Source organism: Dendrobates tinctorius, unplaced genomic scaffold (assembly GCF_039654945.1).
Source record: "Dendrobates tinctorius isolate UK_male_01 unplaced genomic scaffold, ASM3965494v1 ptg000331l, whole genome shotgun sequence".
In the NCBI taxonomy this organism is placed as follows: Eukaryota; Metazoa; Chordata; class Amphibia; order Anura; family Dendrobatidae; genus Dendrobates; species Dendrobates tinctorius.
Window position 1 is genome coordinate 3098620 of NW_027361997.1, and position 16682 is coordinate 3115301.

General features: G+C 42.8%; 1 protein-coding gene across 2 annotated transcripts in view; it reads left to right on the top strand.

Annotated features, from left to right (window-relative positions):
• Window positions 1-16682, top strand: part of LOC141074231 (uncharacterized) — a 120911-nt gene that overhangs the window by 46182 nt on the left and 58047 nt on the right. The window contains exons 2-3 of one of the 2 annotated variants that reach the window (XM_073561809.1): window positions 1005-1174; window positions 5103-5229. In XM_073561809.1, the coding sequence (XP_073417910.1) occupies window positions 1109-1174; window positions 5103-5229 (193 nt within the window). In that variant the 5' untranslated portion in view covers window positions 1005-1108. The remainder of the gene's footprint in view (window positions 1-1004; window positions 1175-5102; window positions 5230-16682) is intronic. The other variant, XM_073561810.1, reaches the window with a different exon arrangement.

A 16682-nucleotide genomic window follows, 5' to 3' on the forward strand; every position in this document is an offset into this window, starting at 1 on the left:
GTCCCTCTTTAAATATCACCGGTCTCAGCAATACATTGTCTTATGTACACATGTGCTGATGAGAGCAATGCTTTTGTGCACAGGACGATCATGTTAACAATTGTTCTGTGCTCATGAAAGTGAGGCCACATCCTGTCTAAACAGGATTTTAAGCGACTGCCGATTGGCTTCATATAGCAGGTCAGCAGTCATTTAAAGCCTACAACTGGCCAATGAAATGCACCTTATATCTCAGTACTTGCTTCATGATGGTTTTTCATATCTACAGCTTGTCTCTACTGACTTCCTTCATCGCCGGTCTTCTGCAGGACATCCCGAAAAGGTGCCCTTAAAAATAGCAATGTACCGTAATTATAATGTCGCCTGAATAAAAATAACCACCCATACTTTGCTCTAAATATGCCATTCTCTGCGCCCCTAAATAAATAATTGCCCCTCACTGTGGTCCCTACACAAAAAATGACCCCACAATGTCTCATTCTTGGTACGTGGTCTCCACTCTATTCTCTCCTATAAAATATTCCCATCACACTGCCTGCCTTAGTGAAAGATGACATCTACACCACTCCCTTATAGACTAAAGCCACCACACAGTCCTCCCCATTATGAATTCTACCCACCACCACACCTTCCTCACTTATGAACTATGATCACTACACTGTCACTGCACTATGCAGCCCCCTCTTCATACCGAGCCCCCCACACCACCCTATTCTCTATCCCAAGCACTCCCATGTCTCCCCTTCTTCACGCTGAGCCCTCCAATTTAACTTTTTGCCACACCAAGCTCCCTCATGTCACCGCTTTGCCACGATAAGCCTCCCCATGTAATCCCTTCCCTACGCCGTGCCCCCTAAGTCTCCATTTCTCCACATGTAAGTAAGTGGAAAGGTTATAGAAGCTAGAAAAATAGTAAAATGATAAAGCTTATTATTGTCTGTGTTTTCTTGATTGTCCAGCTATATTGCTTACACCAAAATATAAAAGAGTTTTTGCTTTCACAGTAAAATGGACACAGCAGAAGAGCAACCCCATGAGCCTTTCTCCGGCAGTGAGATTGTATTTCAGTAATTGGAAAAACAAAATTTGATCATCAAACACAGTGAAGATGCAAAGCATGGATACAGTGAAGTTCCTAAACTGCACCTCCAATGTATATCATCTGAATGGAGAGGTACGTGACCATGTTACCTTCTTAGAGAAATAGAATCTGAATATCTAGGAAATTAAAAAAACAAAACATTTACTACTTAATAAAGGGCCAATGAAGCCTTGCTTTAGACAATCTACAGTATAGTGGTACAATGGATATTGCTTAATTCAGTGGTAAAAATTGTGAACAAAAAAACTACTGTTCCAAACATAGAACCCGGGCTTACTTGTGTGGTTTGCACAACATATACTGTAGGTACATTGATTGTGGTTCCAATACTCTTTAATGAAAATATGTTCACAGCCATATCCTGGACATCTATAAGCAATTCTTTGATCAGTACAAACCACACTGGTGAAACGGTTCTGTTTTTTGTGTGAGCCACCCGGTATTTTTTTTTAAAGGTGTCTCCCACTAGTATTGTCATTTTAGATTACAGTGCCACAATTAAGTGTCACACACAGCGATCTCTCTAGCGAGATCGGTGATTTGGTGATTTTGTGACGCCACAGCGATGTCGCCAGCGAGATCGCTGTGTGTGACGGGGATCATCGACCGATCCCCTTGCCGGATATCACTGATCGTGCTCGATCGTCCTGGGCCATTTTTTGGTCGCTGGTCTCCCGCTGGCCAGCACGCACCGCTGGCAGCGAGTGACCAGCGATCAGCGACATTGGTCGCTGGTTTCTAATATAAACATCGGGTATCTAAGAGCCGCGATCCCATCCATGTCGGATCGTTGGTGGGATCACCGGGACATCGTTATGTGTAACGGGGCCTTTAGACCTACCTAATGCAATGTTTTTGAGGCTTCTCATGGAATCTATGAAATACAGCTTACTAATAATGCCCTAGATTGAAATTCAACCCTTAAGAAAAAAATAAAAGGAGATAAAAAGTTCCTCCATTAGCCGATCGATGCAGGTCTCAGCGATTGGACACCTATCCATCAGCAAGTTATCACCTACCTTGCTGCGTAGTCATAACTTGTTAAAACCAGACTCTCTAAGTCTTCCAAATATTTGTAAGTGAGGAAAAAAACGCACTTGCTTGACTTTTATGAGGTCTATTGATCATTTCTATGAAGGCTATCGCTATGACTTTTTGATAATCCAGTCTTTTTTTGAGATATGACCACTCATGGCCATCTGCTTTGCCATCTATATCTTTTTGGTCTTCTGATAATACAAGCCAATAAAGCAAATAAAGTCCGCAGAGCCTCATTTAAGAGTCTCAAACACGGGACCAGCCAGATCTTCCATCCACAGACAGCTGTTTTGGGGTGTTGCCCTTCATCAGTGTGGAGTAGGATTCTGGCTAGGTGGGAGCAATGCCTAGTAGACCAACATCACGAAACAATCACTGACCTCAGGGAGACCAGTCAAAGAAAACACTGCGGCAGCCGGCAAAGGCGCTCAGTCAGTGAAATCCTAGGTGCAATGCTCCCTGGGAAATACAAATATGCAAATAAAGTCCGTGGAGCCTCATTTAAGAGTCTCAAACACGGGACCAGCCAGATCTTCCTCCAGGGAAGGACCCAGCCAAGGGGTGGCTCCTTTTGGAAACCACCATTACCAGCATATTAAGTGGCCCTTTAAGTCAATATCCAGCTCTTTACGAGTTTACAGATATGACAAGGGAAATACCAAGGCCAGGTATCCATCCACAGACAGCTTTTTCGGGGTGTTGCCCCTCATCAGTGTGGAGTAGGATTCTGGCTAGGTGGGAGCAATGCCTAGTAGACCAACATCACGAAACAATCACTGACCTCAGGGTCATATCTGTAAACTCGTAAAGAGCTGGATATTGACTTAAAGGGCCACTTAATATGGTGGTTTCCGAAAGGAGCCACCCCTTGGCTGGGTCCTTCCCTGGAGGAAGATCTGGCTGGTCCCGTGTTTGAGACTCTTAAATGAGGCTCCACGGACTTTATTTGCATATTTGTATTTCCCAGGGAGCATTGCACCTAGGATTTCACTGATTGAGCGCCTTTGCCGGCTGCCACAGTGTTTTCTTTGACTGGTCTCCCTGAGGTCAGTGATTGTTTCGTGATGATGATACAAGCCAGTCAGATATGGTGTGCAAAAGTGTCAAACAGGTCCTGTTCTCTAAAGAGTCCCAATGGGCCCTGTGCTAAATAAGAATGCCGTTTATAAAACGGCACATAGTAAGTGGTAAGTAGCTTGTAGGGCCTACGACATATATTGCATTGGGGCCCAAATTCACTTAGAGTGACTGCAAACTTGAACCCAAAGCCTGGACAATCCAATCCTTTATGTGACTGCAGACTTGTGAATCCTCACAGGGCGTTCTGACCGGCTTCTCCAGGAGCGGGGCAGCCATGTGACGGCAAGTATGCGATTTGCATACATTCGGCCACATTCCGACTAGATGTGTCCGGCTTCATTCATTTCAATTGTATTGAGCAAGGCCATGCACATCTGTTCGACCCGGATCGTTCGGCCAGCGTGCACAATGCGCTCTGTGAGGATTCACAAGTCTGCAGTCACTCTATGAGCCCCAAGTCTGGACAACTTCTTTAATGCTTATATAGCTAGATGATATCTTTCTTTGTTGTGACTCATGTCATTATTTTACTAAGTAAACCTCTTAATTTTGAACTTTTTTTATGAGATTTGTGATTTCATTGATTTCAGGAGCTGTTTAAAATTGAAATGTTGAACTTTTTCTGTTTTGCCATGTTTGAAAGGGTTGTCCACTTTTATTTTTGAAGGATTCTGAATGTAAAAAAGTGTCATACTCATGTTAAAATTCCCTGTTTCTTCTGCCCCAACACTTCCTGGGTTCATTGTTTGTCTCCACTTTCTGTTTCTTCTCGACACACAGGAAAGGACTGCTCAGCCAATCACTGGTCACAGTGCTGATCTGCCTCAGCCAGGGATTGGCTATGGGTCATTTCTTGAGTGTTTGGAGAGTTAAGGATATAAAGACCATTAGAGCACCAAGAAAGAGTGGGCAACTTCTGTAAGCCACCATTTTTAATGTGTTATAGAACTAATTTCATTGGCTTCTGACCATTTGTATGTTGTGTGCTTATCTTACTGTTTTGGTGAAATTTTAAACAGGCCAGCTAAGGGTAAGAATAATGATCTTGTTACTTAACGTAACCTCCAACAGCATAATAATTCTGCTAAGATGGACACATAGTTGACGTGTCACAGCACAGGCAGTAGCTATGTTAAATGGAATCTGTCATGTTGAATATTAGTACCTGATCTGATGGCAGAAGAAGCTGTTCAGATTGAAAAAATTTGCTTTTTATTAATTGAAATCTCTGGTATTCATATGAGTCCAGAGGGTGGTCCTAGTCAGTGATTGACAGTCTTCCTTGTATGACTGTGCATAGAGAGAAAGCTGTCAATCACCAATAGGACCACCCACTTGACTCATGTATACAAGCACCAGCTATTTCAGTGGATAAAATATGTTATACTAAATCTTTTCCAAGAAACCGCTCATTCTGCTTAGCTTCTCCTTCTCTACACCATGCTTCCCACAGATCGGACCGCATCTACAACAAGACAGGTTCATTTTATGCACTTTCCAAGCAGCACTTCATTTTCCCTCCTTCCTTCACCGTTCTGTCCATCCCAGCTTAAAATACTGTAAACAAGTAAAAAAGCAGCACTGTGTAATCCTGTCCAAATGCCATCATCCGGACAGTCAAAGACTTAAAATAGCGGGTTCGTGCATTGTCAGGCTTATACCCATCAGCCCCAAACTCATGTATAGAGAAAGGGAGTATTGAAACCCTCCAGTTGGTAGATTAATAAATCATTTTTATCTGTCGACAGGAGTGTTGCAATACACCCTTTTTTATACATGAGCTTGACGATACTGTGAGACAGCGATGGCGTCTTCCCATATAACCAGAAGAGTGTGACTGTTGGGACAATAACACCTTCATCGCAGACTTTTTATGTTCCAGATACAGTTTACATTTGATGAAGTTGCGATTTACTTTTCCAAGGACGAATGGGACTGTTTAAGTGATGAACAAAAAGACTTGTATAGGGAGGTGATGATGGAGAACTATCAGACTCTCCTATCTCTAGGTAAGATAATACTTTTCAGACCATCTAGTATGACATATCTTGGTATATTCAGCCCTCCTCTGATTTCCTTGTGTTCCTATGTCGTGCTGTTATGTGGGTTTGTTATTTTTTTGTAAAGTAAAAGAAATAAAATGACTTTCCTTCTTGTCGAGTGATGTAAGACGTTCCATGACTCAATGGTGTTCAGTTCTTTCACCATAATATATTATATACTGTATATACCTATAAGTTGTGTTTGTTTAGATGTACTGCATAGTTACAAGACTGATTTCTCATTACTGGTAGATGAGGACTGGGCCTGGTCCTTCCCCACACACTAAGTGTGGTCACACGCCTGGTACTTTCCACACACTCATAGTAATTACTTACCAGTACATTTTGCTGGATCGATACCTGGTTGATTACATAAGATGGTAGGTAGTTCAATAATAAAGATGTTCTCTTTAAAAGCCAAAACAAATTGATTTAACTTGATCAACCTCTAATTTGCTGACAAAACTTATTCATATACTGGTGAGAAATTGGAACTTCTTCTTTCTTGAGATCAACTTGAAGACATCAATCATTACTGTCACCTACAAGGAGAAGACTTGAACATTATTAGATATTATTATAGCGCCATTTATTCCATGGCACTTTACATGTGAGGAGGGGTATACATAATAAAAAAAAGGACAGTTATCTTAAACAACACAGGTCACGACTGATACAGGAGGAGAGAGGACCCTGCCCGCGGGGGCTCATGATTTAGAAGGGCTGGGTGAGGATACAATAGATGAGGGCAGAGCTGGTCGTGCAGAGGTTTGGTGGATCGGTGGTTACTGCACGTTGTAGGCTTGTTGGAAGAGGTAGGTCTTCAGGTTCCTTTTGAAGGTTTCCATGGTAGGTGAGAGCCTGACATGTGGGACAGAGTTCCAGGGTAGGGGTGATACGAGGGAGAAATCTTGTATATGATTGTGGGAAGAGGAGATAAGAGGGGAGTCGAGAAAGAAATCTTCTGAGGATCGGAGGTTGCGTGCAGGTAAGTACCGGGACACGAGGTCACAGATCTATGGAGGGCATAGGTTGAAGATGGCTTTGTATGTCATGGTTAGGGTTTTGAACTGGAGTCTTTGTGTAATGGGCAGCCAGTGCAGGGATTGACGTGATGGGGGGGGGGAGGCTGGAGAATAGCGGGGGGCAGGTGGATTGGTCGGGCAGCGGAGTTTAGAATAGATTGGAGGGGTGCAAGAGTGTTAGAAGGAAGGCCACAGAGCAGGAAGTTGCAGTAGTCAAGGCAGGAGATGATGAGGGCATTGACTAGGGTTTTTGCAGATTCTTGGCTGAGGAATGTACGGATCTGGGAAATATTTTTGAGTTGAAGTCGGCAGGATGTGAAGAGAGCTTGGATATGTGATTTGAAGGAGAGATCAGAGTCAAGAATTGCCCAAAGGCAGCAAGCTTGTGGGACTGAAGAGAGTGAGCAGCCATTTACTTTAATAGATAGGTCCATTGGGGGGGGGGGTCGAGTGAGATGGGGGAAAGATTATGAATTCTGTTTTGTCCATATTAAGTTTTAGAAATCTAGCAGAGAAGAAGGTTAAAATAGCAGACAGACATGGTGGGATTCTGGTTACTAAGTTGCTGATATCTGGTCCAGAGATGAAGATCTGTGTGTCATGAGCATAGAGATGATACTGGAAGCCATGGGACTTTTATGAGCTGTCCCAGGCCTAAGGTGTAAATGGAGGAGAGTAGGGGTGCTAGGACTGAACCTTGTGGGACTCTGACAGATAGGGGGGCGAGGTGAGGAGGTGGTTTGCGAGTGGGAGACGCTGAATGTCCTGTCAGCTATGATGAGATCCAAGATAGGGCCAGGTCTGTGATGCCAAGAGATGAGAGGGTCTGTAGTAATAGGGAGGGTTCCACTGTGTCAAAGGCAGAGGACAGGTCAAGGAGGAGGAGGACCGAGTAGTTTAGCTTGGCTTTGGCGGTTAGTAGGTCATTGGTGACTTTAGTTAGGGCAGTTTCAGTGGAGTGATGCAGCCGGAAGCCAGATTGTAAGTGGTCAAAGAGGGAGCAGGAAGAGAGGTGGGAGGACAGTTCAAGATGGACGTGTTTTTCCAGTAGTTTTGAGGTATAGGGGAGAAGTGATATGGGCCGATAGCTAAATACAGAGGATGAGTCAAGAGAGGGCTTTTTGAGGATGGGTGTGATTGAGGCATGTTTGAAGCATGAGGGGAAAACACCAGTTGTTAGTGATAGGTTGAAGAGATGGGTTAGGGTTGGGATGAAGACTGTGCTGAAGTTTGGGAAGAAGTGTAATGGAATCGGGTCGAGTGCACAGGAGATGAGATGTGATCTTGAGAGTATAGTGGAGAGTCCATCTTCTGTGATGGTTGAGAAGTTGGTTTTGGAGGAGGAGGGCTGAGTAGTTAGGAAGAGAGATTGTGGGGGTTGCAGGCTAAAGCTTTCTCTGTTTCATTCTACAAGCAGAAGATTGATATCAAAGTCTTCAGCTGATTTGAGTGGAGAGGGAGGAGGTGCTGGGGAAGGGATAAGAGAATTGAAAGTCTTGAATAGCTGTTTAGGGTTGTGAGACATGGAGGATATGAGAGATGAGAAGTAGGTTTGTTTTGCTGCAGCGAGTGTGGCCTTGAAAGTGGTGAGGGACTGTTTGAATGCGATGAAGTGCTCGTTGGAGTGGGATCTTTTCCATCTCTGCTCAGCAACCCTGGAAGCCCGTCTTAGTTCTTTGGTCAGGCTGGTGTGCCAGGGCTGTCAGTTTATTTTGTGAGCTTTGGTATGTGTGAGAGGGGCAACCGAACCCAGAGCTGCAACTATTGTGTTATATAAAGCAGCAGCAGTGTCTGCATTGTGTAAGGAACTTATGTCTGTAAGAGGGAGGAAGGATTCATAAAGTGAGTGTGGATCGAGGTGTTTAAGATTGTGGAGTGGGGATTGTGGACAAGGAGAGGAGAGGGAAGAAAATGTAAGTAGGTTGTGGTCAGAAAGAGGTAGAGGTGAGTTAAAGAGGTTGGATAGGGAGCAGAGGCAGGTGAAGACGAGGTCCAGTGTGTGGCCATCTTTGTGAGTGGCTGCAGAAGTCCATTGAGAGAGGTCGAAGGAGGAAGTGAGAGATAAAAGTTTAGTGACAGCTGAGAGGGAAGTGTCAATGGGGATGTTGAAGATACCCATGATGATAGTGGGGATGTCAGCAGAGAGGAAATGACGTAACCAGGTGGTGAAGTGGTCAAAGAAGGTGATGGCTGGTCCTGGGGGGCGGTTAATGACAGCCAGCTGGACGGGAAGTAGATGCGTACAGAGTGCACCTCAAAGAAAGGGAGGGTAACAGAGGGTGGCAGTGGGATGTGGGTGAAGGAGCAGTTATCTGACAGGAGAAAACCAACTCGTCCGCCATGCTTGCTGCTGGGGTGGGGTGTGTGGGAAAAATGGAGTCCATCATACGAAAGTGCAGCAGGAGAGGCTGTGTCAGAGGGGGAGAGCCCGGTTTCGGTGATAGCGAGGAAGGAAACTTTGTTAGTAATGAAAAGATCATGGATGTAGGAAAGTTTGTTGCAGACAGAGCGAGCGGTCCACAGAGCTTTTAGTGGGACAGGGGAAGTGAGGGCTGGGTGAATAGGTACGAGGTTAGAAAGGGTTTGGAAATTTGTGCTAGAGCGTTGATGAGAGGTAGAAATGACTGTGGTGATGTGGTGAGGAGGACCAGGATTTGGAGAGATATCACCGGCAGTCAGGAGGACCAGAGAAAGTGTTAGCAGGTCGGAGCAGGAGAGGGCATGAGGGGCTGTGTTTGGAGACAGAGGGTTGTATGCTGATGAAAAGTTCTGAGGAGGAGGTGAGATGGATGGGGAGGATAGAAAGAGAAATTAGCAGTTCATTACTAGGTGTAGAGACTAGGGGGGTTAGCAGAAAGTATTATAGGGGTCAGAATGAAAACAAACATTGTTTACTGTGACTATCCAGTTGCCTTCAGTTCCCTTCTGGTTCAATTCTGGATTAATTCATATCTCACACTTGTATGATGCACGTATGTGATGCACGCTGCAGACTGACATGTATCCATCTATAAAACATTTTGTTTTCCAGGAATAGTTTTATGTTTAGTGGTAGCAATCTCATTTTAGAATGGCTTAGAGACTGAACCTGATATATGCCTTCGCTTCGTTTTTTTTACCCCCTGGGACGAAGCGAAGGCGAAACGCGCATCGGGGAGTCCTACTTCACAAGGTTGTATGCTTTTTTTTGCTGCACTTTGCAATCTACTGATGCCTTTACCTAGGTGGAGTGGTGAGTGTGACCAGCATGGGTCCTCAGTTACTGGACAATAGTGCTCAATAGCACAGGCTACTTTAGCATGATAGGGATTGCCTCCCGGTCACATTTCTTCCGCTAATATTGATTATCAGCCCTATGCAATAATTCACTTGTATGTACTCCGGGTGGTCACTATATGCCATTTGTATATATAGTGTGGGCACATGCTTACCTTATTATTGGAGTTACGTATATTATTATATGAATTTCCTAAAAGTACTGCACTGCTTGCACTTTATTACAGTATCTGGGGCTATGTGTAGAGGAACTTGTGTATAGCCATTTCTATAGCAGGTACTAGGTTGCCTGCATAGTTATTGTATTTACTTATATTTGTACAGGATTTACAGTGGGGAAAAAAAGTATTTAGTCAGTCAGCAATAGTGCAAGTTCCACCACTTAAAAAGATGAGAGGCGTCTGTAATTTACATCATAGCTAGACCTCAACTATGGGAGACAAACTGAGAAAAAAAAATCCAGAAAATCACATTGTCTGTTTTTTTTTTCATTTTATTTGCATATTATGGTGGAAAATAAGTATTTGGTCAGAAACAAAATTTCATCTCAATACTTTGTGATATATCCTTTGTTGGCAATGACAGAGGTCAAACGTTTTCTGTAAGTCTTCACAAGGTTGCCACACACTGTTGTTGGTATGTTGGCCCATTCCTCCATGCAGATCTCCTCTAGAGCAGTGATGTTTTTGGCTTTTCGCTTGGCAACACGGACTTTCAACTCCCTCCAAAGGTTTTCTATAGGGTTGAGATCTGGAGACTGGCTAGGCCACTCCAGGACCTTGAAATGCTTCTTACGAAGCCACTCCTTCGTTGCCCTGGCGGTGTGCTTTGGATCATTGTCATGTTGAAAGACCCAGCCACGTTTCATCTTCAATGCCCTTGCTGATGGAAGGAGGTTTGCACTCAAAATCTCACGATACATGGCCCCATTCATTCTTTCATGTACCCGGATCACTCGTCCTGGCCCCTTTGCAGAGAAACAGCCCCAAAGCATGATGTTTCCACCACCATGCTTTACAGTAGGTATGGTGTTTGATGGATGCAACTCAGTATTCTTTTTCCTCCAAACACGACAAGTTGTGTTTCTACCAAACAGTTCCAGTTTGGTTTCATCAGACCATAGGACATTCTCCCAAAACTCCTCTGGATCATCCAAATGCTCTCTAGCAAACTTCAGACGGGCCCGGACATGTACAGGCTTAAGCAGTGGGACACGTCTGGCACTGCAGGATCTGAGTCCATGGTGGCGTAGTGTGTTACTTATGGTAGGCCTTGTTACATTGCTCCCAGCTCTCTGCAGTTCATTCACTAGGTCCCCCCCGCGTGGTTCTGGGATTTTTGCTCACCGTTCTTGTGATCATTCTGACCCCACGGGGTGGGATTTTGCGTCGAGCACCAGATCGAGGGAGATTATCAGTGGTCTTGTATGTCTTCCATTTTCTAATTATTGCTCCCACAGTTGATTTCTTCACTCCAAGCTGGTTGGCTATTGCAGATTCAGTCTTCCCAGCCTGGTGCAGGGCTACAATTTTGTTTCTGGTGTCCTTTGACAGCTCTTTGGTCTTCACCATAGTGGAGTTTGGAGTCAGACTGTTTGAGGGTGTGCACAGGTGTCTTTTTATACTGATAACAAGTTTAAACAGGTGCCATTACTACAGGTAATGAGTGGAGGAAAGAGGAGACTCTTAAAGAATAAGTTACAGGTCTGTGAGAGCCAGAAATCTTGATTGCTTGTTTCTGACCAAATACTTATTTTCCACCATAATATGCAAATAAAATGAAAAAAAAACAGACAATGTGATTTTCTGGATTTTTTTTTCTCAGTTTGTCTCCCATAGTTGAGGTCTACCTATGATGTAAATTACAGACGCCTCTCATCTTTTTAAGTGGTGGAACTTGCACTATTGCTGACTGACTAAATACTTTTTTTCCCCACTGTATGTGTTACCACACCACGCTTTGACCGCAATAAGCACTATATCTATGACTGTTGATCAACACTAGCATATGGACCTTGTGGGAGCATATTAAACATATATCTCCTTTTTGCATGTTTTAAATGTTTACTATACATGAATAAAGGCTATTTAATTTTATGGCTATGTACTTCCTGAGTCTCACTGGATGTTTTAGTTGATTGGAAATGCCATTCATTTAGGCCCAATATTTTGAATACATTCTGATATATGATGGACTGATTTATTTATTTTCTGTTTAAGTTTAAAGGGATTTAAACTTTATGGGTTGAGGGATACCGGCATGCAACGAGGCAATCCCTCCATAGCCCCTCTTGCTGTGAAATTGTAAAAGCTCACACACTATCAACAGATTTTGCACCTTGTAGTAACTGAGTGCTGCCGCATAGTTTACTGAGCAATGACCGACCGGTGACACCTTTAGAACGGTTGCCGTTTGGTCACTGAATTGAAATTGATGTGGCAGCACTGGATCAGTGCAAAGAGTGATATTTTGCATGCTTAGATCCAACAACCCGGAAGCTCGGGCCTGACTTTTGCTAAAAATACCCTTTTGGTGGGCATGAGGAGTGTTCTGCGTACTTTTGGCAATAGTTTGTGTTTTGAAAAAAAATTACTAGTTGGGTGCTGCCCACTCTTCTATAAGGGCAGCCAAAGGTTGGTGATACGTACGCTTTAACTTGATTTTATTAAAAACAGATGATAATCTTATCAAGTTCCATAGATCATTAGAAAGCTCACTCACCCATACTTGCAGATATTCTCCCCTCATCAGCAGGTGCACGGTCTTCTCTTTCAAGTGCTCCAATTTTCATACCGCAATAGTTTTCAGTGCTTCAACCTTATTCTAAACATCAAATCCATACCCAATGTGTTTCGAACAATTAAATGCCCTTAATCATGGCTGTATAAGTAAGAACATGGCGCCATAAGTAGGTACATGTAATTGATCAAAACGCATTGGTTATTGATTTGATGTTTTATTGATATTTATGATTAAGATGAAGCATGGAGAGTGATTGCAGCCATATTCTGAACTAAAGGTTGCTGCTTCAAGTGATTTAACCATTAAACCAGAGTGGGAGATGTAACAACTTGTAAGGCAGTGGAGCCATCTTTTTAGTGATAAAGATAAAGCTGTTGTTTTAAGCAGCTTAAATATTGTGCTATCCTCCATCCGGATGAATGTCTGTACTTTTCTACCCATTAGAATTCAGTGGCCTGACCTTTCCCCTACTACCGTAGCTGATAAAATATCTAAATGGCTAATTCATCCTTCTTTAACTTTTTTCCAGGTTTAGTTGAAATACAGTGCATTTTCTAAAATTCTTCAAATTTCATATGGTTATATTTTAAAAGAACAAGTGAAGACCACCATATGTGACCGGCGTTGTGATGAGTATTTTCAGATCAGTGTGGTGAATGTTATGCCAAAAATTCAATAAATACATATTTCATGACATCTTGTTTTTTGTCTAGAGTGTGATATGTTTCATATGTTGTGTGTTGTGAGTAACTAGAAATTAGGACCTTCTAGCAAAAAATGTACTGAGGTTATAGGGTCTACAATGAGAATTTGCACCCCCACAGTGCCGTAACTTCCAGGATTACTTTTTTTTAATGCGGAAACGTGAAACCACAGCAATAATGTTTTAGGTAGTACTTATTTGAGAAACACTTACCTACAGACCTGTTGGTGACTAAAGGTACTTCTGTGATATCTAAGTGATGATGTTACCGATGTGGTGGTTTTATGTCCTAATTATGAGGTAATGAGACATTGTGATAGTATAGGAGAACCGTGAAGTGGCTATTGTTCCAGGTAAAGGCTGGTAAAATTAGGAATGCATCTTTTGAAGAAGATAAAGAAACATTTTTCAAAGATATCGTTGGGGTACACAGTGAAGGAAATAATTATTTGATCCATTGCTGATTTTGTAAGTATGCCCACTCACAAAGACATGAACAGACTATAATTTTAAGGGTAGGTTAATTTTAACATTGAGAGATAGAATATCAAAAATAATATCCAGAAAATCACATTGTATAAATTATATAAATTTATTTGCACTTTACAATGAGAAATAAGTATTTAATCCCTCTGGCAAACAAGACTTAATACTTGGTGGCAAAACCCTTGTTGGCAAGCACAGCAGTCAGTCCCTGATGGTAGCTGATCTCCTTTTACATTTTAATGGGAGTCTCACACAATATTCACCATACAAACATGCCTCACATTTTGGTAAATATTTTATCATAAATTTTGATGGAACAACACTGAAGATATGACACTGATACAATGTAAATTAGTCCGTGTACACGTTGTATACCAATGTAAATTTTGTGTGCCCTCTAAGTTAACACACAGCCATTAATGTCTAAACCGCTGGAAACAATAGTGAGTACACTCATAAGTGAAAATGGCCAAATTGTGCCAATAAGCCATTTTCCCTCCCTGGTATCATGTGGCTCATTAGCGTTACAATGTCTCAGGTGTGAATGGGGAGCAGGTGTGTTAAATTTGGTTTTATCACTTTCTCATACTGGTCACTGGAAGTTCGATATGGCACCTCATGGCTAAGAACACTCCCTGGATCTGAAAAAAAAGAATTGCTGCTCTACATAAAAATGGCCTAGGCTATAAGAAGATTGCCAACACCCTGACACTGAGCTGCAGCATGGTGGAAAAGACCATAAAGTGATGTAACAAGACAGGTTCTACTCAGAACTAGCCTCGCCTTGGTCGACCAAACAAGTCGAGGTTGTTTTTTCAAAATAGATGTATGAGTGCTGCCAGCATTGCTTCAGAGGTTAAAGGGGTTGGGGTCAACCTTTCAGTGCTCAGACCATATGATGCACATTGCATCAAGTTCGTCTGCGTGGCTGTGGTCTGAAAAGGAAGCCTCTTCTAAAGATGATGCACAAGAAAGCCTGCAAACAGTTTGACGGAGACAAGCAGATTAAGGACATGTATAACTGGAACCATGTCCTGTGGTCTTATGAGACCAAGATAAATTTATTTGATTCAGGAAGTGTCAAATGTGTATGGCGGCAACCAAATGATGAGTACAAAGACAAGTGTGTCTTGCCTACAGTCCAAGTATGTTGTTGGGAATGTCATGGCTAGCACCTGCATCAGTGCTGCCAGCTGTGGGGAGGGCTACAATTCATTGAGGCAACTACGAATGCCAACATGTACTGTGACATACTGAAGCAGAGCATGATCGCCTCATTTCGAAAACTGGCTGCTGGACAGTATTCCAACATGATAATGACCCCAAACACACCTCCAGGACAACCACTGCCTTGCCACAGAAACTGAGGGTAAAGATGCTGGATTGGCCAAGCATGTCCCCAGACCTATACCTTATTGAGCATCTGTAGGGCATTTTCAGATCTGTGAAGCTGTAGTGAACTCCATGCCAAGTATTGACACTTTGGCCATTTTCACTTAGGCGTGTACTCACTTTTGTTGCCTGCAGTTTAGACATTAATGGTAGTGTGTTGAGTTTTTTACACAGTCATACAAGCTGTACACTGACTACTGTACATTGTATCAAAGTGTCAGATCTTCAGTGTTGTCCCTTGAAAAGATATAATAAAATATTTACCAAAAACGTGTGGGGTATACTCTCTTTTGTATGATACTGAAAATACAGTACTGTGTATAAGTTTAAGCTGTGCAGGAAGAATGCTTTCAAAATTAGAAGTCTTATTAGTTTATTTTTTATCAATTAACAAAATGCAAAGTGAAAGAACAAAAGAGAGATCTAAAATCAATAGTTGGTGTGACTGCCATTTTCTTACACTTACACACAGCTTTTGAAGGAACTTGGCAGGGAGGTTGTGTTCCAAACACCTTGGAAAACTAACCACAGATCCTTGGCTGTCACTTGTTCAAATCCTTATGTCTCTTCATGTAATCCCCGGACAAACTCGATGTTGAGATCAGGGCTCTGTGAGGCCATATCATCACTTCAGTACTCTTTATTCTTTTTTACATTGAAGATACTTCTTAAAGAGAACCTGTCACCTGTTTTGGCCACTATAAGATGTGGCCATTGCTTTTCAGGGCTTATCTACAGAATTCTATAATGCTTCAATCCAGCCTGCAAGATAAGAAAAATATTGTCAGAGAGGCCCAGGGCCTGCACACTCAACCGGGCAAACCAATACCCTGCGCAGGAGCCATGAAGCAAGCAGGAGGGTGGTGTCGCAAAAAGATGGAAGCCACCGGACCTGCGACACCCATTGGACCGGACTGCTCCCCGGGTGAGTATAATAAAATGTGTTTTTCTTACCTTGCAGGTAGGACCAGGGCCTTATTTACAGTATTATAGAATGCTGTAGATAAGCCCTGAAAGGTAATGGCCGCATCTTATAGCGGCCACAACAGCTGACAGGTTCCGTTTAACGACATTGGCTCTGCAGTATGTTTGGAGCCATTGTACCGACTGCAGAATAAATTTGGAGCCAATAGGACACCTTCCTGATGGTTTTGCACAATCAATAAGTGTCTGCCAATATTTCTGACAACTGAAGACACTATTAACCCCTTTCTGACATTAAACGTAGTATTCCGACCATGTGACCTGGGCTTTACTTCCCATGGATGGAATAGTACGTCATTAGCAATCGGGGGGGGGCAGCAGATCGCGGCTGGGTGTCAGCTGATTCTTACAGCTAACCTAAGTGCCAGGCACTTTAACCCCCAGGATACTGCGGTCGAACACAATGGCAGGATTCCGGGAGCAGGCAGAGGGCTAACAACCTCTCTGCCTTTGGATTGAAAACCCCTCAGCATGACCAGGGGTCCCGATCGCTCCCACTTGTCATGACGACATCCAGCTTACCAGAACTGAGAAACTTCCTGTCATGCGCAGTGTATGCTGCTTCATCTGCATGCTATAGAAGCGATTAGCCTGCAAAAAATGATTGTCCCATAGTGGGACAAAGTGTAAGTATTAGAAGTAAAAAAAAAATGTAAATAATTGTAAAAATATTTTAAAAAAATAGAATAATTTTTTTATTATCATTAAATCAATATGTGTACTTTGGCATCGCTGCGTACGCATTGACCCGACCTATAAAACTTCCACTAGTTAACCCCTTTAGTGAACACCATTAAAAAAAAGGCAAAAAA